This window comes from Lontra canadensis, unplaced genomic scaffold, assembly GCF_010015895.1.
Source record: "Lontra canadensis isolate GAN:19392208 unplaced genomic scaffold, GSC_riverotter_1.0 scaffold6, whole genome shotgun sequence".
NCBI classification, from domain to species: Eukaryota; Metazoa; Chordata; class Mammalia; order Carnivora; family Mustelidae; genus Lontra; species Lontra canadensis.
In genome coordinates this window covers 29,875,034-29,897,495 of record NW_022631000.1, presented here as the reverse complement: position 1 = coordinate 29,897,495, position 22,462 = coordinate 29,875,034, and the positions used below count along the sequence as shown (strand labels likewise).

At 40.9% G+C, this 22,462-nt stretch overlaps 1 protein-coding gene across 5 annotated transcripts in view; it reads right to left on the bottom strand.

Moving 5' to 3' along the window:
* The window catches only part of MED12L (mediator complex subunit 12L), a 317,533-nt gene that overhangs the window by 269,876 nt on the left and 25,195 nt on the right, over positions 1-22,462 (bottom strand). For all 5 annotated transcript variants that reach the window (XM_032852495.1, XM_032852497.1, XM_032852496.1 and 2 more), the window contains exons 3-5: positions 14,344-14,448; positions 7,978-8,169; positions 2,809-2,968 (exon numbers count right to left, since the gene is read on the bottom strand). In XM_032852495.1, coding sequence (XP_032708386.1) covers positions 2,809-2,968; positions 7,978-8,169; positions 14,344-14,448 — 457 coding nt within the window. The remainder of the gene's footprint in view (positions 1-2,808; positions 2,969-7,977; positions 8,170-14,343; positions 14,449-22,462) is intronic.

Genomic DNA, 22,462 nt, shown 5'->3' with positions numbered 1-22,462 from the left:
TTCTTTGCAAATGATGAGGATCTATCAGACTTTTATTTGTCCTAAAATTCTGTCTCATTGGGCAGAATCATTCCTGTATGATCACCTTTTCCCCTTTCTTACAACGGTTAAAATCTCAAGGAAAACACTGATAAAACAAGTTACAAAACCAGGAAAAGGACCTAAGGAAAGGAGGAGTGGTCTGTATAATTAGTGATGCTACAAGGGTCAAGGATTATGAACTGGGACAAAGACACACACGCTTCAGACCTCATTATTCCTTTATCTTACAAATTACTGCGCACCTTCTGTATGCCAGGTACTCTCCTACGAGATTTAGTATGGAACAAGTCTGACCATTTCTCAGGCAGAAATGTTACAGTTGGGAGTGAGTATACATTAAGTAATCAATAAAATTTAAAATATAACATGGTAGGTGGTACTAAGTTATGAAGAGATAGTGACGGAGAGAGGACATTTTGGCTGGAGTGATCTGAGAAGGCTTCTTGTAGGAAGTGCCATCTGGGCTAACACGCAGTGCGTGGAGGCGGACGGACATCTGGAGGCTGGAAGGAGAGGCCGCCGTGTGTGCCGACTGCTCATGCTGGCGGGGGTACACATCGGAGTGTGGATTCTGAGCATAAAGTGCAGCACGATTTAAGTTCTAGCAGAAGCATTCTGGCTACAGAGCAGAAAGCTGTCATTAGAGAAGAATGAAACCAAGACCAGCTAGAGGCTGGTGCCACAGCTCTGGCAAAGGTGAAGGTGGTTGCTCAAACCAGAGGACAGCAGCAGTGGGAGGAGGAAGACATTCTTGGGCTGGGATTGGACTTTCAAAGTAAAGCTGACAGGACTGCTGAGAGGCTGAATGTAGAATTTTGAGAGAAAGATAAAAGCCCAAAAGGACAATAGGGCTTTTATCCTTATCGACCCAGTGACTATATAGAACATTTACTAAGGAGAAGACAGAAGAAAGAAGGAGCAAGGTTAGGGATGGCAGGAAATCAAGATTTTGATTGTATATACTAGGTTTCAGATGTCCATTCGTCATCAAAGTAGAGGATGCTAGTAAGCAACTAGATATTCAGACTCTGGAGAGAAGTATTAATAAAATGCTCTCGCTCTCTCACCCACGCTTGTGCGTGCGCGCGCTCTCTTTCTCTGTGTGTATATATATATATACACATATATATGAATCACATATACGTGTTTTTGTATATGAATGAAGAAAAGTTGGAGAAGGCAAATACGAAGGAGAGAAGAAACTTGAATATTTATTGTGTCTATTTTGACACTATTTGCAAATATAATAAGAATGTAGAGCTTCAGTAATTTAAAAAGGGGGCATTTCTTTTGTCTCTCTGTATAAAATAATAAGCTGATGAAAACAATCTCAAGTATAGCGTTAACAAGACTGCTACCAAAGCAGCACTCAGAGATCACCACTACTCACTTTGTGGATTCTTTTCCCCTATTCGTTTAAATATATACACAATACAGTTTTGTTAATTTTGAAGTACAGTTCACCTTTGTTTTAGCAAACCTGAACTCAAAATGTGGCAGGCATGGAATCGAGCCATGTTTTCTGTTTTGTTTTGATTAACCTTCCTTGCTTTTAGAGTGGGCTTCACTGTCCAGTTCCCCAGGACCACCCACCACGCTTAACCATCTCACACCCTGACTCACTTGTTTAGGACACTGCCTGGCATCTGAGGACATTTGCACTTTCTGACCTTGCTCCTCAGAGCCTTGTAGCTGGGGTCCCACTTCTAAAATCATAAGCACATTTCCATTTCATAAGGAATTATTTCTAAACCTAATCTTTGAGCGGACATCTTTATGTGTAATCTTCTGTGCATACTTCTAGTGGAGAATCCAGTCTTTTACTAAGCATGTTTTAGCACCACCTCAAGGAGTCACTGTCTAGTCACCAGAAGAGAGAAGACGGACTCAAAACAGTTTACCTTCAGTGCTTTCAACAAATACCTACCATGATCATGGGCCAGTGCATGTGGGAGAGAGGGGTGAGAGAGAGAGCAATTGTTTTCAAGATAATTTCCGATAGCGAAACAAGCTGTGAATAAAATAAGAATACCCAAGAACACAAATGGGCAGAAGGGGGAAAGAGGAATGTTATTTAGGTAGGTGACCAAAGCAAACCTCTTGAGGAAATGGCCTTTGAGCCAAAGGCTCTAAGAGGAGACGTGGGAATGCCACAGAGATGAACAGCCCAAGTACAGATGAGAAGAAATGCAGAAGCCTTGAGAAAGGAAGAAGTGTGACATATCAGAGGGGAGAAGGAAAGCAATGTGACCAGAACATCACAGAAAGAGGGAGCAAGGCACAGAAGGCCTCGGTGGCCACAGGAAAAAAATCTGGATCTTTATCTTAGGTAAGAAGGTAGTAAGAAGCTATTGATGAGGCATAAACAAGGACACGATGTGATTAGATTTAGGCTTAGTGATCAACATAGTAATCTAGAGCCAACAATACAAGGAGCAGAAGGAAAAGCAGGGAAACTAGTTAGGAGGCCGCCACCGTATCCAGCCAAGAGATGCCAGCGGCGTGAACCAGCACTCCAGCAGCTCTGGTGGTGAGAAGCGTTTAGATGCAGGACATATTCTGGAGGTAACAGCAATATGATTTGCTGATGGAATCAGGATCCTGGGCCCGGGTGAACAAGGAGCCCTCTGCATGCCATGAGGGATTTCTAGCCTCCCCATGGACCTCCTCAGTACTCACCTCACTGGGCCATGGCTAGAGCATGCCGGCAACAACTCCTGGTACAGTCGTGATGAAATGCAAAATGTATCGTCCTCTCTCACTTACCCAAATTAGGATCAGGAGCCTGACGTTTCTTAATTTTAGCTTCAGAAATAGCAGAATAATAGGCACAGGTCATCTTGATCAGCCACGTTGCTCGAACCATTGGCACTGAATATTTAGCTAAATATGCAAAAACATCTTCTTTTTTACTAAGGATTGGAACCTAAGAAGAAATAACATATTTATAAAAATCACATACTATTTTCATCATGAGGTCAACCTATAGAAACGGAAAGCAAAAGAAAGACACTAAGTCTCTGCTGCCTTTAAGAAAGCATATCCTTGATGGATTTTCAAACAGCACATTCAGCTTAAAAACCAAAAACTTTAAGCAAATATTCATTAAAAGAATCAAAACTATGTTTAACACACTGACAACAGTTTCGTCAGTTGTGCTCTCTTATTTATAAAAACAAATTACTTTCAAATTCTCAGATGCTGAAAGCTATTCATCAACAAAATAGGAAAAATAATTTCATGACAGTACTCCAAAGAGTTTTATCTCAAAACCGGAAGGGATGATCAAGTGAAAAATTGTGCCCACTCCACATTTCATCAAAGAACACTTTTTTTTTCTTTGTATAAAGCTTTCTGGCTGTAACATTCATAATAACAATTTCTAGAAAGCTTCTAAAGTGCCTTTAGCCCAAAATTTAAAATAGAGGCCAAAATGATGGATCGGTGAATCTGCCTAATAAACACTGAGCTAGAAATAGCTGGTTAATTAATTCACTGGTTGAAAGTAGGCACTTGAGGCAGTTCATTATTTCTTCTAAACCGCGAAGGTATACTATTTAGCAAATTAGTATCCCAACGTACCACTGAATGTTTCAAAGAGTTATCCCACTCTTCTAGAATTCCTCATAAATATCCTAGGAACAGGCCAGTCATCTATATATGATCTATTCCATTTACAAATGTAGAGCACAACAGTGGACAGAGAACCTCGGCCATGGTGCCCAGAATAGGAGCAGTCAGCACCCACTACTCCCCCCACCACCTCTGTGCTCTGGTCCTGGCCCCCAGCCTCCCAGGCTCTTTAGTTATGAATGTGATAATATCAACCCACCCCACAGGGTGATGAGAAGGGTAAAGTAAAAGAATGGCATGTATCAAAACTAGAACAGTTTTTATTTTGTTACCAATTCCAAAGATTTCTGGGTGCTGGCCGAAGGATGTCCCAAGCCATGGACCTGACCCTCTCCTTAAAGGATCCTGGACACTGCAACCATGGCTCTCAAGAGCCCTGGTCTCTGTGGGCCACACTCCAGCTTGATTTTGTGGTGGATATCAAAAAAACTTCAAAGCAGCTGATTGCTACAGCATGGCATTTTTCTTAGTCAAATCCTCCTTTCGACAGCAGCTATTTTGTGTCACTCATATGTTGCGAATTTGACTGTTCACAGGCTTGGAACCAAGTGTGATCCCAACATCAAAGGAGAAACGGTTTTGTACACAGCCCTTTAAAACAAGCTATTTCGCTTGGTTCTTACCAAAGAAACATTCAAGCTACCCCAGTGCTGAAGGAGAAGCTGCCTGGCTGGACGCTGAGTTGCAGCTGTCCATATGCTGTATTTCATGCGCAATTTAATAGACTTTTGGTCACGTATGGTTCCTGCCTTGGGTGCTGACTTTAAACATAACTGCCATGGCAGAGGCAGCTACACTGCGCAAACATACCTAATAGGGAGATGAAAGTCACACAGGCCAAAGCTGTTAAGGCTTCCTCTCTGCAGACCACAGTAAGACATTTTAACAAGAAAATTTCCTGAAAATTTTGTTTACAAGGCACGTCTTTCATGCAGCACAAGATTCTGGGTTTATAGACTATTGCTGAAGCCAGGGACAAGAAAAGCACAGGCTTATATACTCAGTGCAAGACCTGAGCTGCTGCTCTTCACCAGAACATATATATAGTAGGAGAGTTAAATTTTACTTGTCAAGGTCAGGTTGCCACTCATTCAGATGGACCAACAGAGTACAAGATCAAGGCCTAAAAAATTAGGCAAATGCAAAAAAATAAATGTAGCATCTCTGAAGAAACATTACTAATAGCTTTTATAGATGCCCAAAGGATTTCTTTTGAACAAACAACTGACAAGAGGAAAATAAAAATTTAAACATGCGAAATGTTTCGATGAAACAGCAAACAAAACTAAGCCATAGATCATACCATTAACAAGCTAAGGCGGGTATGCCAGCTCATTGTCCTTATTGGCAGAACCCCATAAGACATGGTTGACTCAAATCAAGGGATTTAAAATTCAGAAGAACATATGTGAAGGTTATTTAAATAAGGAAGAAGACACGTATTGATGGTGTTATCAAATTTACAATTTGGACCAACTCAGGAAGGAAATTATGTTTACAGTGACATAGTTTATATGAAGTTTATAGGAAGTCATACTTTCCTTACAGTCATGGATTCCATTTGCAGCAAAGAAACCATCTGGCTTTATCTTGTAACTGAACATAGGCAATCACTGGACAGCTGTTTCGTTTCTGAATCAAGCTAGAGCTGCATCTAAGCAGCGAATGGAAACTAAGACACCTAGCATGTGATGGTTTTTCATCCACAAAAGGGCTGCATCACCTTGTAGCGCCTTTCCCCTCAGATGAACATCACTGTCAACACGCTCTGTGTTCACCAAGCAGACGCAGAGGCAAAAGGAAATTCCAGAGACCACAGTAATCAGTGTCACCTGAAGTGAACGTGTTCTACCTAGCGAACTGTCCAGGAGCCAGAAGGATATCCCTAGAGGTTATAAGTCTATTTCTCCAAATCTACCTACGACCGTGATTGAGTTAAAAGGCCCTTTACTGGCCATTCTTGACCTCTCTGTGGTTAAATACTGGGAGTGCTGAGTTGTAAAATAATGGAAAACCAGGCCCAGAAACTTGACCTATCCCAAACAGGAAACTACTCTGAACTCTACCAAGAGGGGAAGAGGACTCACGACTTTAGCAGGAAAATTAAGGCTGCCTGCATTAAGCCATCTGATAGATAAATACCAGAAATTAAAGAAGTATTTGAACCTTCTAGTATGAAGAACATGCAGAGAACACAATCTCTGACCCAGCTCCAAAAGAGTTTTTGCCATCTCAGGAATATGATATGCCGAGGAGCGGAGAGGGGAGAACAGAGGGACTCTCCAAAAGCCCAAGAAATGACTACTTCAAGGCACAGTAAATAGTCCAAAAAAGAAAAAAAGAAAAAGAAAAAACGTTTAACTTTGCACAGAATTAACGTCAGGGCTTACCTGAGGAACGCCTGACTTGGCCAGAGGCAGCTCCTAATAAAGAGAAGAACAATGGCTAATACACTGCACTGTGATTCATTTCCCTCCTCACAGACAAGCAGCCGCTACACCCATAGAGCAAGGGCATCAATTTCTCACCTGTATCTGCTTTCAGGAAATATTCAAAAAAGGGATTCTAAAAGCTATTTAAAAAAAAAGGAAAACTTAGAAAGAAAGATGTCAGGCTGGCTGCATGGGAGCTGAAGGTCCTCCCCAACATGGAGGGTGTGAACTACCGATAGAAAGCCATCAAATACCAAAGGATGCCCTGCGACTGATAGGGCCTTCAGATACAATTTACAGGTCATCGTTGGCCCCCTGGTACATGTTCACTGCCAGGAAAGAAATGCCACACGGTTCAGCCTGTGTTGAGACAGGTACAACCTGAGTAACAAGAGGCAATTATTCTGATTGCTGTGCTTTTCAAGGGTTTCAGTTGCCTTTAATCACAAGGCGACACAATGCCACAGCGGCACTAGGGCCAAAGAAAGCCAATGGGAGCTACAGGCTATTTTCAGAGAGGTGCTTTAAAAAACAAACACAGAAAGGAGCTCTGCTTTAAACTAGGCCTGCATCACACTTGTTAGTAGCACTATCAAGAACAGAAGATGGACATCCTTAAGACAAAAGGGTTTCAGGCCAGATGAGAAAGACACGTGGGATGATTTCAAAGGTGTACAAGAAGACAGAGATCGCTGGAAGCTATAAATAAACCTGCCATTCTGTTCTAAAACTTTTTCAAAGAAGTTTTTCAAGCACACCCAGAATCGCTATCTTACTTGTTAGGAATAAGGCTTAGCTTAAAGCATTTGGATTGGTACTTTTCAAGTCAAGGAAGTAACATCAAAGCAAGAATTTCTAAATGACACATTCTGGACATCCTGGCCTAAGGAAACCGAAAATACAATGAAAATAAATGAAGTCTTATTGCCTACTCTCTATTTAAAAAACTGGTCTAGGGACGCCTGGGTGGCTCAGTTGGTTAAGCAGCTGCCTTCGGCTCAGGTCATAATCCCAGCGTCCTGGGATCGAGTTCCACATCGGGCTCCTTGCTCCTCGGGGAGCCTGCTTCTCCCTCTGCCTCTGCCTGCCATTCTGTCTGCCTGTGCTCGCTCTCTCTCCCTCTCTCTCTGACAAATAAATAAAATCTAACAAAAAAATTAAATTAAATTAAATAAATAAATAAATAAATAATAAAATAAAAAACTCGTCTAGGGGCACCTGGATGGTTCAGCCATTAAGCATCTGCCTTCGGCTCAGGTCATGATTCCAGGGTCCTAGGATCGAGCCCCGAATTGCATTGGGCTCCCTGCTCAGCGGGAAGCCTGCTTCTCCCTCTCTCCCTCTCACTGTGTCTCTCTCTGTCAAATAAATAAATAAAATCTTTAAAAACAATAAAATAAAATAAAATAAAAAACTCGTCTACCCAAAGTCTACATGAGGCGTCTGAGTGGTTCAGTCAGTTAAGTGGCTGCCTTCAGCTCAGGTCAGGATCCCAGGGTCCTGGGATCGAGTTCCACTTCTGGCTCCCTGCTCAGTGGGGAGCCTGCTTCTCCCTCACCCACTCCCTCTACCTCTTCCCCAGCTTGTACTTGCTCTCTTGCTCACTCACTCTCTCACTCTCAAATAAATAAAATCTTAAAAAATAAAGTCCACATAAATTGCTTCCTGTGTGGAAACGTTTAGGTCAAGATGTGCTAGGAACCACATTGCCATCCAAATAAAGGGAGAAACAGCACATGTGCAGCACACACCTGGTAGAGTGTACCTGACACTGAAAGAACAGGGGGAAAGAAGTATATACTTGGACATTAGCTCCAACATCGTGATTTCTAAAGACCATAATTAAAACAATGTAAGAAATACTTGATACCTTTTTTGCCAAAATAGCAAGTGGTTTATTTCCTGCTAAGTCAGAGAACCAACTATGAATTGCACTCTGGGATCGAGCAGTAACCAGCCAATAATTATCTTTAGCATTAACTTGTGGTTTCTTCTTTCCGGTGTCCTGGAAAGTGTTAAGCTTTAGTTTCTCAGCTAATATACTGCTGAAATAAGCTCCAATCTGTGGAAACGAGAGAAAAAAAGAAGTTGTTTGAAGACAGTATGTATGTTAGTAATGTATAGTAGTATTTTATTTTTGCTTTAGGAGAATATCTTTAAGCAGCCCATGAGAAAATAAAATGGCAATTTAAGTCCTTGAAGCCAAGAGTTGTGATTTCCTTATTCTAACACAATGCAAAAACTCCCACAGCATTTTTGTTCCACTATTAACAAGTGGTTCAAGGAAAAAAGAAGAGCCTTTGAAAATCTGAGAAGATGAAATTAATTACATCCTGAATAAATTTCAAGACAATGGGTTCTGCTTTAATCTTCAGCTGTACTTCTTTTTCAGACTACATCCACATTTGGAGAGAATGTGTTTCCTGAGAGGTGTTGCACACAAGAGCAGAAAGTCTAGTAATCACACAGTAATCATTCTTTTTCTGGTTTCATCTTAATAGCATATATTTTTGGAAAGGAAAACTCTGTATTTATACTCAGTGCTTTTAAAAAGAGTTTAGAAAATTTATTTAAATGGAAGATTACAAACGGTTCAATTAAATTAAGTATTCAACATTTTTAACTGGACTGCCAATTTCTGGAGTACATGGGTTTCAAGAGAAAGCTAGTGTTACCTGCTCTGAATGGAATAAAGTAGCAAAGGGAGTTCCTGTGAATGTCTGTGGCATTTTTGTATTAATCAAACTAAAGGAGGACAAAAGAGGAAGAAAGACCGAAGAAGGAAAGGGATAAATAACTAAAAATTAAGTGAATCCACAGAAAACTTGTTGGAATATCCAAGAATCTACTTCACTCCTGGGAATTGTTTACTAATATGATTCAAACAACAAGTAAGGTTAGCAGACAGTGACAACCATGATTAAAATAAAATACCTACCCTGGTGAAGCATAATAAGAACTACCTTAGTTAAAGCTCATGAGTCAAGAAACAATTAGTGTGTAGATTGGAACACAGTTGTAAACAATTAGTCAAGTTTATCTACCAGGGTAAAAAGCTAGTACACTTTTTCCTACTGTGAATGGGCATTCCTTGACCCTTGTGATTTATGGGCAATAAAAAAAAAGTCTATTAGGTGTGTTTAATATAATACAGTAATAAAAGATTAGAATTAGGGAAAAAAGATCTGAGCTTTGTTTTTTTTCCCCCCCCAACAAACTTCATGGTGTGTTTTAAGAAAATGTTTGCAAAATGTTTAAACAGGAACTAAATTAAATGCAAAAATTTAGCAAAACCAGTTGTTTAGGAAAAAGCAGCCAACAGCAAATTGTTTAATTTTAAATCTATCAATATTTGGTCTTTATACCAAGAACTTAAAACCCCTACTTACACCGATTGTTTAAATTTAAAAGGTCTCTTACTTGCAATTATATAGGAGTATTTTAATCATAATAAACAAAAGTATAAAGATTTTTTAAAAAGTAGTCAGCAATCTGCTATACAACTATAATTTTTGTATTTAATAACAATGGAACATGTTACTGTATGTGCATTTTACATTCTAACAAACCTCGGGAACCACTGCACACTGCAAACCAAGTCAGAATTCCCTAATAAAGAGAAAGCAAAAAAACAAACAAAACAAAACAAAACATAACCATGCACTGAATTGTATATTCACATTATTCCAAACCTAAAAAAGTAAAGAGCCTCATTCCCCAAGTCCCAATGCCTACTTCTCCAAGTAACCACGTTGGTTAGTTTCTTATGTCTTTTCCAGTGTTTCTTCGGTTGAATAACATACACAAACACGAATATATTACTTTCTCTTTTTTACATGTATACCTCTTTGTGTACATTTAGTAAACATCTGAGAGCCTTCTACATCTGTATACAGAGAATTTCTTGTTAACTTTCACAAATGTACTGTGTGGGTGTACCACATTGTATTTAATCAAACCCCTGTAACTGGAGATTTGGAGTGTTTTCCCTAAACTTCTGCTATTATAAATCACATTAAAATGAATAACTTGTTTGTTATCTCACACATGTACAGCTACAGATTTCAGATAAATTTCCAGAATACAGATCGTACAGTTCTATAATTTCAATCAGCATTGTTAAATTGTCCTCCATAAGCTTCATACCAATTTGCACTCCCTCAGACAAGGTAGGAGAGATAAAGTTTAATTTAAAACTTGTTTCCATCCAACCAAAGAGATTTTGAAAGTAATTCATTTCAGAAGAAAATGGAAAAAAGTTTAGGGACTACACTATAGTTCATGTATTCCATATTTATAAGCTCAAATTCCCTTCAGAAGGTTTGAATCCCTGAGTAAATCTCACAGGAAGGATTGGCAGCAGAAGCTGTAATGGGTGTTATTTCCATTTATTCAGTTATTTAAATTGACATAAAACTTGATACAACAGAACAATTTGGCAGCTCACATCAAGAGACATTCATATTCGTACTGTTATGGGCTGAACTGTGTTCCCCCAAACTTCGGATGTTGAAGCCCTAATCCCCAATGTGACTGTATTTGGAGACAGGCTTTAAAAAGGTTGAGGTCAACTGAGGTCATAAGGGCAGGGCCTAATCCAATGGACTGGTGTCCTTGTAAGAAGAAACACCCAATATACACACATGGAGAAAAGACCCTGTGAGGACAGAGCAAGAGGCCAGGCTTGCACAAGCCAAGGAATGAGCCCTCAGAAGAAACCAGACCTGCTGAAACCTTGATCTTGGACTACCAGCCACCCTGACTGTGAGAAAATAAATTTTTTTCTCAGAAAATTAAACTTCTGTTGTTTAAGCCACCCAGTTTGTGGTATTTTGTTATGGCAGCCCAAACAGACTAAAATGCCTACTACCCAAGTAAGTATGCTTCTGAAAATTTATCCAAAAGAACATAAGCTATACGTTCAAATATGACTATACCCTTTTCATAAATAACCATAAGAAGTTGGCAACAGGCTACTTGTTATATACCAACAGTTTCTAGTCATTATAGCATATAAATGATGGAATGTTATCTGTCCATTAATAATTATGAATATGAATACTTCAGCCTAAAGGAAAAGCACATACAAAATAATGTTACTTTAAAAAAAAAAAGTAGGAAGACAAAAAAATTTTGAAGATGGATGGTAGTGACAAGTTACACAACAATAAGAATGCACTTAATGCCAAAGAACTATACATTTTAAAATGTTAAGGGACACCTGCGTGGTTCGGCATCTGACTCTTGATCTCAGGGTCATGAGTTCAAGCCCTGTGTTAGGCTCCAATAAGTAAAATAAAATAAAACGATAAAATGGTAAATTTCATATTACATATATTCTACCACAATTTAAAAAAAGAGAACCAATTACAACATAGATATAATTATGGTTGTGATGTTAAAAAGTATATGAAAACTGGAAAAAGAACTAAAAATACTGTGTTTGGTTGATGGGGTTATCTGCAGAAAATGCATCTGTTTTCTTTCACATTGTTTATGTATTTCAGTTGATTAGCAAATTGTCAAGTATACTGGTGTTTATGCGTACATGTGCACACACAGATCTTAAATCATGCACAAATCTCTGACAGTGGTTACCTCTGGGGAAGGAGAGAAAGTATATTTGTTTGATTTCGTTTGTATAATGCTTTCAATTTAATAAAAGTATTTCAATATTCAGAAAATAAAAATAACTCAAAAAGGAGAAAAACCAAACCTTAAAAGAATACAAAAAGGAGCAAATAATTCCACTTACATATTGATTATTAATATAACCACACAGAGAAGAGATTTAATTCAAGAAAAATTTTAACACAACATTCTGACTATATACTGTAATGAAAATTAGTCTAATGACAAAAAGTATAATAGGAAAATTATAAATTTTCCATAGTAATTTTGTGGTTGGAGTAGCATTACTATAGTTTATTCTGGAACTTTTTTGTGTGTATTGTAAGACAGAGTAAATAAATAAATATATCGAATTTACTAAAAGGGTTCTCACTTTGGGAGAAATGAGATACAAAGATGGAACAGGAAAGAGAAAAAAGCCTGGGGTATTGGGTAAGCACAGGTAGATGGATGCAAGGAAGGAAGAAAAAGGAGAGAAAACAGGAGAAGAGAAGAAACAAATCTCTACGTTGTTTCCCATCTCTGTCCACTGAAAGGACCTAGAAGTTATGATACTCTGGTTGCAAGGAGCATGCCAAGTCTCCAGCCCTGGGCTGCCGCACAGAAAGAACATGAATCTGTAATATGTTATTGTATCAAAGGTAAGGAAGTCTCAAAGAATGATGGGGATGTCAAAAGCACCCAAGAAGTAGGTTAAAGGCACCCCCTGGCCAAGTGAGAGATAATTTAAACATCAAAAAGAGAAAAGATGACACATCAAATTTTAAAGAGTCCTGGAGTTCAAAGTGATACTAAAAAATGGGATGTCAGGGCACCTGGCTGGCTCAGTGGGTTAAAGCCTCTGCCTTCGGCTCAGGTCATGATCCCAGGGTTCTGGGATCAAGCCCCACATCGGGCTCTCTGCTCAGCAGGGAGCCTGCTTCCTCCTCTCTCTCTTTGCCTGCCTCTCTGCCTACTTGTGATCTCTCTGTCAAATGAATAAATAAAATCTTTAAAAAAAATAATAATAATAATGAGATGTCAGGGCACCTGGCTGGCTCAGTGGGTAGAGCATCCAACTCTTGATCTCAGGGTCCTGAGTTGAAGCCCCATATTGGGTGTGGAAATTACATTAAAAAAAAGAAAAATGGAGGGGCGCCTGGGTGGCTCAGTGGATTAAGCCGCTGCCTTCGGTTCAGGTCATGATCTCAGAGTCCTGGGATCGAGCCCCACATCGGGCTCTCTGCTCAGCAGGGAGTCTGCTTCCTCCTCTCTCTCTCTGCCTGCCTCTCTGCCTACTTGTGATCTCTCTCTCTGTCAAATAAATAAATAAAATCTTTAAAAAAAAAAAAAAAGAAAAATGGAAATGTTTGGGGTACCTAGATGACTGAGTTGTGAAAGCATCCAACTCTTACTCTCAAGGTGGTGAGGAGTTCAAGCCCCACATCGGGCGTGGAGCCTACTTAAAACAAAATAATAAAAAATAGAAATAAATTTTTAAATGTGGTGTCATTTCACAAAAGAATGCCAACTAATAGATGTATGAGAAAGAACAACCGGAAAAGCAGCATTTTGCAACCACCAGAAAAATAACTCATTCAGCCAGCATTATGAATTGATGATACAATCACAAGATGAAATTGTATCAAAGAATAGCATATTCGTTTGGTCTCAAAGTATCACCCTACAGAGATTACTACAAGGAAAAGACAACTACTTTTACAATGTAAAGTGACAGCAGACACCACCTTCCATGATCAAATGTAGTACAACCAATACCAGGGCAAACTGGCACTGCATGTCTTCTGATATACAATATGGTCTTCTTGCCAAAAATATATAACCTGAATCTTATCATGAAAAAACAGTAAGACAAACCTAGAATGCAGAATTAGAATATAGGAAAATAACTGGGGGCACCTGGGTTGCTCAGTTGGCTGAGCATCTGCCTTCGGCTTGGGCCATAATCCCAGGGTACTGGGATCCAGTCCCAGATCAGGCTCCTTGCTCAGCAGGGACCCTGCTTCTTCTCCCTCTGTCCCTTGCCCTACTTGTGCTCACTCACTCTCTCTCAAATAAAATCTTTGAAAAAAAAAAATTTAAAAAAAAAAAAGACAACAGGACAGAAACTCTGAAAGCCCCTCCTCCTCCTCCTCCCAAAAATAACAACATGAGCAAAGGTAGAGAGTAGCACTGTTTACTGTACCAGATTACAATATATGAAAGAGAGGGACCTCTGGGTGGCTCAGCAGATTAAGCCTCTGCCTTTGGCTCAAGTCATGATCTCAGGGTCCTGGGATCAAGTCCCGCATCGGGCTCTCTGCTCTGCAGGGAGCCTGCTTCCTGCCCGCTCTCTGCCTGCAGCTCTGCCTACTTGTGATCTCTCCCCCTCTCTGTGTCAAATAAATACATAAAATATTTTTTTAAAAACAGATGAAAGAGACAACACCCAAATACAATGCATGATCCCTGATTGGGTCCTAGGGCAGGACCTTACACTAAGATATTCTGGAGAATTCTGAATACGGATTGTGGTTTTCAAATAACACTAATTTATCAACATTCACTATCAAGGGTGTCACACACACTTTCTCAGAAGTTTTAGGAAACAGATAATTCGCATTACCTTTGATGGGTTAATTACAATATTTCTGGCTGAGCCATGTTCATCTCCAGTAAAGGCTGGCTGATTGTTGAAGCCTTGCTTTACATTCACAGCAGTAAGTTCATCCTGTTCAAGAAAAGGTTATCAATTAATCAGAGAGAAATAAAAGCTCTAACTCTACCCAGCATACTGCAGGCTGAGTAATGACAGACTATGCTATACTTTGTGGAAGAGAACTGTTGAAAACACACCAAAGAGAGCAGAAACTGAAGATTTAAAATCAATACACAGGGGCACCTGAGTGGCTCAGTCGGTTAAGCATCTGCTTTCGACTCAGGTCATGATCCCAAGGTTCTGGGATGCAGTCCTACATTGGGGTCCTTGCTCCATGGGGAGCCTGGTTCTCCCTCTGCCTGCCACTCCCCCTGCTTGTGTGCTCTGGACTCTCTGACAAATAAAATCTTAAACAAATAAGTAAACAAATAAAATCAATACACAAATGTACAGAGATATAAAAATAAATGTGGCAAAATATTAACAACTGTTAACTTGAATATAGGGTATGTGGGTACTCATTATACTGTTCTCTCATTCTGTTAAGTTTAAAACTTTTAACTAATAAGTTGGGAAAAGTAAAAAATGAGCTAAAATCCCCCACACACACACAAACATAAAGTCACAGAATTTGTAAACTAGAATTGTTTCTAGAGATCCCATGGTTGGGCTCTCCCTTCCCTGCCAGCCCCCATACACATCCCCATTTTATGTTCAAGAAAAATGGCTCACTCCACTTATCCATGACCCCACAGCAAGTTAAAGACAGAAATGAAGGGTTCATAAGCAAAAGCTTTGTGATAACCACAGCACCATGACCAACAGCATCTGAAGGGAAGTGTAGGGCTTGCAAAATTCTTCCATACACCTTGGCTCACTTGATCTTTACCAAATTCTAAGGTAAAAGTACACATGTATCTTCACGCCCATTTACAGATCAGAAAAATGAGGCTCACTAAGCCAGCACAGTAACGGGACAGAGCCAGCACTGAAATACAGTCTTCTCAACCCAAGACTAGGAAGAGAAATTTCCATAACTCCATGCCACCAAAGTACAAATGCCATATGAAAATGTAGTCTAAAAATACATAGCTACAACTCATACTCTCCTTAAAAACATCTCCTACTGGATAGATAAAGGATAACTTTTCTTCCCAAGGTCACAACACATCAGAAATAGCCCAAGGCTTTAAAAAAAAAAAAAAAAAAAAAAAAGACCTTGCCCTGCGCAAATCATTCAGCTATGGAACTAAATCAGAGTTCTTAAAATATAGACTTGAAAGAATACAAGGGAAAGGTTTGAGTAAATGAAGCTACCTTCTGTTCCCCGTCACTCTAAGCCAAGAAAAGGTTTAGTAACTGCTGGGGTAATGCTGCTCACAGCACAAGAATATATACTTCATCTTCATAAGTAATTGCTGCAAGTGTAAACTGAAGAAAGGGAAAAAAAAGCAAATAATCAAAATCACTGCTGTGATTAAGCAGGAAGCCTTAGGACAAAATAGTTTATGACATATAAGCACCTGAAAGGTCAGCCCAGCTGAGAGCCAAGGTCTCCTGGAGACGTGCCATGTAACTTTACTTAATTGTGTGTGTACTCTACCTAACATCTTGGCAAGCCACTGTTTTGGCAAGCTTTCAAAAAGACCCGGCTACAGGAAGTTTAGCTCTATGATAATCAAGTCTCCTCCAAGCACGAAGGTCACTGAAATCGTGACCTGCACAGAAAATGAGTTGCATACACCTATCAACACATCTCAAACTGCTCCCAAATTTTCAAACCAATTATTTGAAAATCTAGGACAAAATGACATAATGCATATTTGAAGTCAGAAAGGTGTCAGTCAACTTAAAGAGAGTGAGCTAACAAAATTTCTGTAGTCTCGGAGTCTCAGAAAGAAGAGGGACAAATGGGATCAGACAAGGAAAGGGATGAGAAAATTGAATTTTTATCTTGATTCACCATCAGAGTATTACAAGAAACATTAATTGAGTAACAGCATATGTTTTTACTAAAAATACGTTCTGGCCTAATCAAGAGGAAACGCGTGAGGCTTTCAGGACCAGTTAGTCCCATTTGGTGCTGCTGCACTTTCTGTTCTAAAGGTACTCTAACTCGGCGGCTCAGCATACCAATGGCTAACCCCCAGCCTGGCGAGCCGGGGCCTGCAAACACAGGCACGCCTACACGCAATGCAGACACCCTCCTCGGAAGGAAAAGAACATGGAACCATGGTTACTTATTTGTCGACCACATCAGATTTTCCTCACACTAAGATCCACACAGGTACTACTAGAAGCCTTGAATTCTGAGAACTTTATCTTGTATTCTAAACTGCACGAAAATACATCCAGAATCCGACCCCCCTTCCCACCACCACCAATGGCCTCTCTGGGTCAGGGCCCCCGCCATCGTCTCATGATTGGACACTGCAATGGCTCCTACCTGGTTTTCTTGCTTCTACCATTGCCCCACCGAAAGCCATTTTCAATGCAGCAGCCACAGGGAGATTTTTTTTAAAACTTAAGCTCAGGGCTGCCTGGGTGGCTCAGTGGGTTAAGCCTCTGCCTTCAGCTCAGGTCATGATCTCAGGGTCCTGGGATCGAGTCCCACATCAGGCTCTCTGCTAGGCAGGGAGCCTGCTTCTTCCTCTCTCTCTCTCTACTTGTGATCTCTGTCAAATAAATAAAATCTTTAAAAAAAAAACTTAAGATCATGTTATTCCTGCTCAAAACCTGCATTAACTTCTCAACTTAAAGTAAAAGCAAGGCCCTATGATGTCCTACAAGGCCCTGTGTGATCCAGCCCCTATTACCTTTTTGACCTCATTCCTAACCACACTTGCCTTAGCTGGCTCTACTCCAGCCACAATGGTCTCCTTGCAGTTCCCCAAGCAAGCCTGCTGGATGGCCTCAAGCCTCAGGGCCTTTGGACTGTCTGTTCTCTCAGCCTAGTTTGTTTTCCCTTGGTATTCATGGCCAACTACATAACCACCTGAAGTCTTTGCTCAAATTTCATATTCTCAATGAGAAATCTGATGACCTTATTTACAAGTGGACTGCTCACCCTGTTCTCTTCACCCCCAGCATTCCTAATCTTCCAATAATCCATAGCACTTATCACCTAAAATGCCCTGTACTTACAATGTACACTGTCTGTTTCGCCCACTAGAACATAAGGCCCATGAAACCAAGGATCTTTATTTCGTTCAGAGACACATGCCAAGCACATAGAGCAGTGCCTGGCACAAAGCACACATAGGCATTCAATAAATATTTGTTGAAAGAATAAGTGTGGGGCGCCTGACTGGCTCAGTCAGTAGAGTGTGGACTCTTAGTCTCAGGCCATGAGTTCAAGCCCCACATTGGGCATGGAGCCTACTTGGGAGAAAAAAAAAAAAAAAAAAAAAGAAAAGAAAACAAATAAGTGAATGATAACCTATTTTGAACAATTAACATAATAAACATCCTGAATTACTCTCCCTTGACTTTGGGGTCTATAATTCCATTTGTATTTATGATAAATCTTCCTAATCACGCAGTAGTGGCTCTCACCCCACCTACCCAAAGCACCATCATGGTGGAGGGGGGGAGGAAATATACATATACATACATATATATATATATATTACAATACCTTTACCTGAGTCGGAAATGAAATTTCATAAACAGTAACTGTCCAATACCAATATTTTCTTTAAAAATCAATATAATGGGGGCACCTGGGTGGCTCAGTGGGTTGAGCCTCTGCCTTTGGCTCAGGTCATGATCTCAAGGTCCTGGGATCCAGCTCCGCATCTGGCTCTCTGTTTAGAGGGAGCCTGCTTCCCCCTCTCTCTCTGCCTGCCTCTCTGCCTACTTGTGATCTCTGTCAAACAAATAAAATCTTTTTTTAAAAAAATCAATATAATGCCCTTACTCTAAAATTTTTTTCTGAAGTAAGTTATAACAACACAGGTACTCGAATATGCTCAGGCATACAACACTAGACCTTCACCATTCAAAGCTCAGTCCACTGGCCGGCGGCCAGCAGCAGTGGCATCATGTAGGGCTTGTTGAAAATGCAAAATCTCAATCACAATGCAAATGCAAATCCCCCAATCACACATTCTGCAGTACAACAAATCCCCAGGTAATTCATGGCACTTTAAACTTTGAGAAGTGGGGCCCTAGGAAACAAAGAAATTGTTGCTTGTTCCTTGAATCACCACAGTGAAGTAACTACAAATGCAGACGTCATTTGTGTTCTATTGCCATTTTGAATGGCCAAAACAGGGATGCCTGGGTGGCTCAGTCAGTTAAGTGTCTGCCTTCTGGCTCAGGTCATGAGTTCAGGGTTCTGGGATGGAGCCCCAGACCCTCATCAGGCTCCCAGCTCAGCAGGGAGTCCTCTTCTCCCTCTGCCTGCCTCTCCCCTGTGCTCAAGCCCATGCTCTGTCTCTATCAAGTAAATAAATAAAATCTTAAAAAAAAAAAAGGCCAGAACAGCATATACAACTTTTCTGAAAAGGTGAATTCTTAGTAAAGTTTCAAACTAATAAAATAAATCTCCAAATATATTAATACTAAGTTATAGTCCTCAGAAACACAGTGTATATAGTAAATGTATGTTAAAATCCTGCCCAAAAAAGTATTTTGAGATCATATGTAAACAGATTCCCACCTGGAATAGAAAGGGAAAATAATGAGATTTAGATGGTCCAGTGGCACAGGTGACAGCCCAGTGGGATGCTCAAGTTTCCCTTGAGCTGGACTGTCCACTCTGAGTCCACCTAGCACACGTGCGCCTCCCCACTAAATGGTCCTGGGACTACAACCACGGCAACAACCGACACTGCCCCCATAGGCTTCCACACCACTCCGACTGGGCACCGAGACGGAGAGGGCCGCCTTTACCCTCGAGAGGCCTGCCCCTGCCACGGGACCAGGAAGCGCTGCGTTTAGGAAGCCCTGAGTTTCACACTTCAGTGTCAGCAAGAGCCCTGCCCCTGGTGGGACACAGCACAGTGGATGTGCGGGTCCAGCGGTCCACCCACCACCTTGAGGACTCAGACTGGGATACGGACACTCGGCTACCGGTGCAGGCAAGGCTGGAGGAGCACTTGCTGGAAATGCACATAGGAGGGACACGAGAGGGTGGGTGAGAGCTCGGAGTCTGCAATCAGACTGTCCAAATGTGAAGCTCCAGCTGCAGGCAGAGCTGGGGGCTCTACCCAACCTTCGGGACGTTCCTGTCCTTCAGTGTCCTCACCTGGAAAGAGAGGGACAGCTCCACATCCCAGCTGAGGAAATAAGGCGGAGAGTGTAACTACCCCAAGATCATATGCTGGTAAAGGACTCCAAAGACCCACCATGCTATATGAAAACAGCCAGCCATTACTACTACTATTATCGCTTCTGTCCCATTTCTGGCTCAGGAAAGGAAGACATAGCCTGAAGGTGCAGTAAGCACTCAGATGTACACAGCGTCCATTTCAGGAACTGAAAAGACCCTGGCCTTAGGAGGGGCTTTTTAGACATTTGCTGGCATCAGAATCCCCTGAAGGGTTAGTAAAAACACAGCTTCCTGGGCCCCACCCCCAGAATTTCCAATTCAGTAGGTCTGGGGTGGGGCCGGAAAATTTGAATTTCTAACAACTTACCAAGTATGCAGATCTAGGGACCACACACTGAGAACCACTAACAGAAAGATCTGGAGTTTGTGACTTTCTAGAAAACCAGGGCTTCCAGGCCCAGCATCAGTGTGTACTCACCATCAGGAGGAAGTTGTATGTCCAAAAAAAGACTGGTCAGAATTCTCTGCCACATCTCCCTTCCCTCACCACAAAGGCACAAATACAAAGCTACACACACACACACACACACACACACACACACACCACACACACATATATCCTGGAAGGAAACCAGTGCATGAAGTTTCCTCTTTCACTCCCTTAGCTTCTCACAGACCTGCAATGAATAAAAACACCAAGGCCACCGTCGATTACATCAGGAAGCAAACAGCCAAAACAGAAGCTTCAAAGTCACTTGCATTCGAGGTTTACTGATACAAAATGTCATGTCAGCTTCCTAGAGAAATTAAGGGAAAGGGAATAAAACTCAAAGCATCACAATCAAAATATGCAGCCTGATAGTTCATTTCCAAAAGTTTCTGAAAAGGGTGTTGGGCTAGAATTTAAACAATGACTTAAAAGTAAGATTCAAATTCCAGGGTATTTACTATCATTTAGCCAGTATTTTTCAACCTCTGATAATGCACCAACAGACCCATTTAAAAAAAAAATTATATATATATATATATATACACACACACACACACACACACACACACATATATATTCTCTCTGACCTGAGGATGTCTGTAGACCCGAAATGGGGAAAATGGGCCAGGACGGCGAGAGTTCACAGCATTTGGCAGCAATGAGAGATGGAACAAGAAGTAATGTGTGTTACACAAACTCAAACAAACTTTTATGATGCTTTGCTCTGAAGGCCTTTGCCAAATCTAATCAGGCAAAAATAGAAGGGAGAGAGTCCAGATTTTGGAACAGCATGCCTCTAAAATCCCCAAGCCAGAATCCGTATAGGACACAAATAGCTACCTCTCGCACTAGCCTTGAACCTCTTCAAAGATTTTTCTAAATAAGAGGATAACCACCAAAATTCTCACAATAGCTCTTACTGAGATTTCAACTAGCTCTACCACCCCTAGTCAATGATTCTTATAAAAAAAACCATCAGCTGCTACTTTGCCCATCTGCAAAGGTGGGACAACTAAAACCCCAAAAACTTAGGGGCACACCCACCATTAATCAGGGTCTCATTCTCAGGCCTATATTCTGGGCACTAGATCAGCAGTGCCAACTCTGTTCCAGTAAAAGGACTCCTTAGTAAAAGGTTGAAGAATTTCACATTGTACAAAGTGGGGAATAAAAAAAAGAAGTAACTGTTGGGGGGGAGGGGGGCACCCATGAATTCAGAGAGTTTTAAATGTATGTAGCTATCATCAACACCATCAAGGGCAAATTTTGTGTACACATGTGTGACACCTAATAATTACTCAGCCAAGAGACAATGCTGACTGAGAATATAAATTCAGTCCTCACCTGGCAGCCTTGGGCAGCAGCACACCAGACCAAAGTGCGTATGGATTTCAACAGGTTTAAAATAGAACTGGTCCCAAAGCAACCTCGACATGGAGAAAGAAAGACTCTCACACCTCTTGTCATTGGTTTCTACTAAAATAGTAAGCCTTAAAGCAATTTTCAGGAGACAGGTACCCAGAGACAAACAAAATCCTAGAAATTGTCCCATGTTCATACAGAAGGCCAGGGTTCACTCTGCATTTTTATATTCTATACTAACACAAAAATTGGAACTTCAGGGCCTTGGGTGAAATCCAAATGCCTCCATAAACCTCACACATTTACCTTGAACTATGTTCAGAGAATAATCTTATGTTTTGGATCACTTTCAAAGCAATCTTTTAATTTCAATAAAATGTTTCACGGGGAAAGTGAAAACATTTTGATGCTAGTTTGGAAACTGGGTAAGCTCTTTCTCATTCAAGAGAAAAAAAAAAAAAAAGTGTCCCCTGGAGGGCTCAGTTAATTGAACGACTGACTCTTGGTTTCACCTCAGGTCATGATCTCAGAGTCCTAAGATAGAGCCCCCAGTTCGGCTCTGCTCTCAGGCAGGGTCTGCATGAAGATTCTCCCCCTCTGCCCGCCCCCCACTTGTGCAAGTGCTCTCAAAGAGGGAGACAATGAGGAGGGAGGGAAGGAAAGAAGGGAGGGAGGGAGTCCCTCAGTGGCTCAGCTGGTTAAGCATCCAATTCTTAATTTCAGCTCTGGTCATGATTTCAGGGTTGTGAGATTAAGCCCCACGTGGGGCTCCATGCTCAGCGTGGAGTCTGCTTGAGATTCTCTCTCCCTCTGATCCTCCCCCTGCTCGTGCTCATTCTCTCTAAATAAATGAGTAAATAATAAAATCTTTTAGAAAGAAAGGAAGGTAGGTAGGTAGGTTGGTCGGTGGGTCTGTCGGTTGGTCGGTAACTCACGACAATTTTCAATGACCTTTTCAA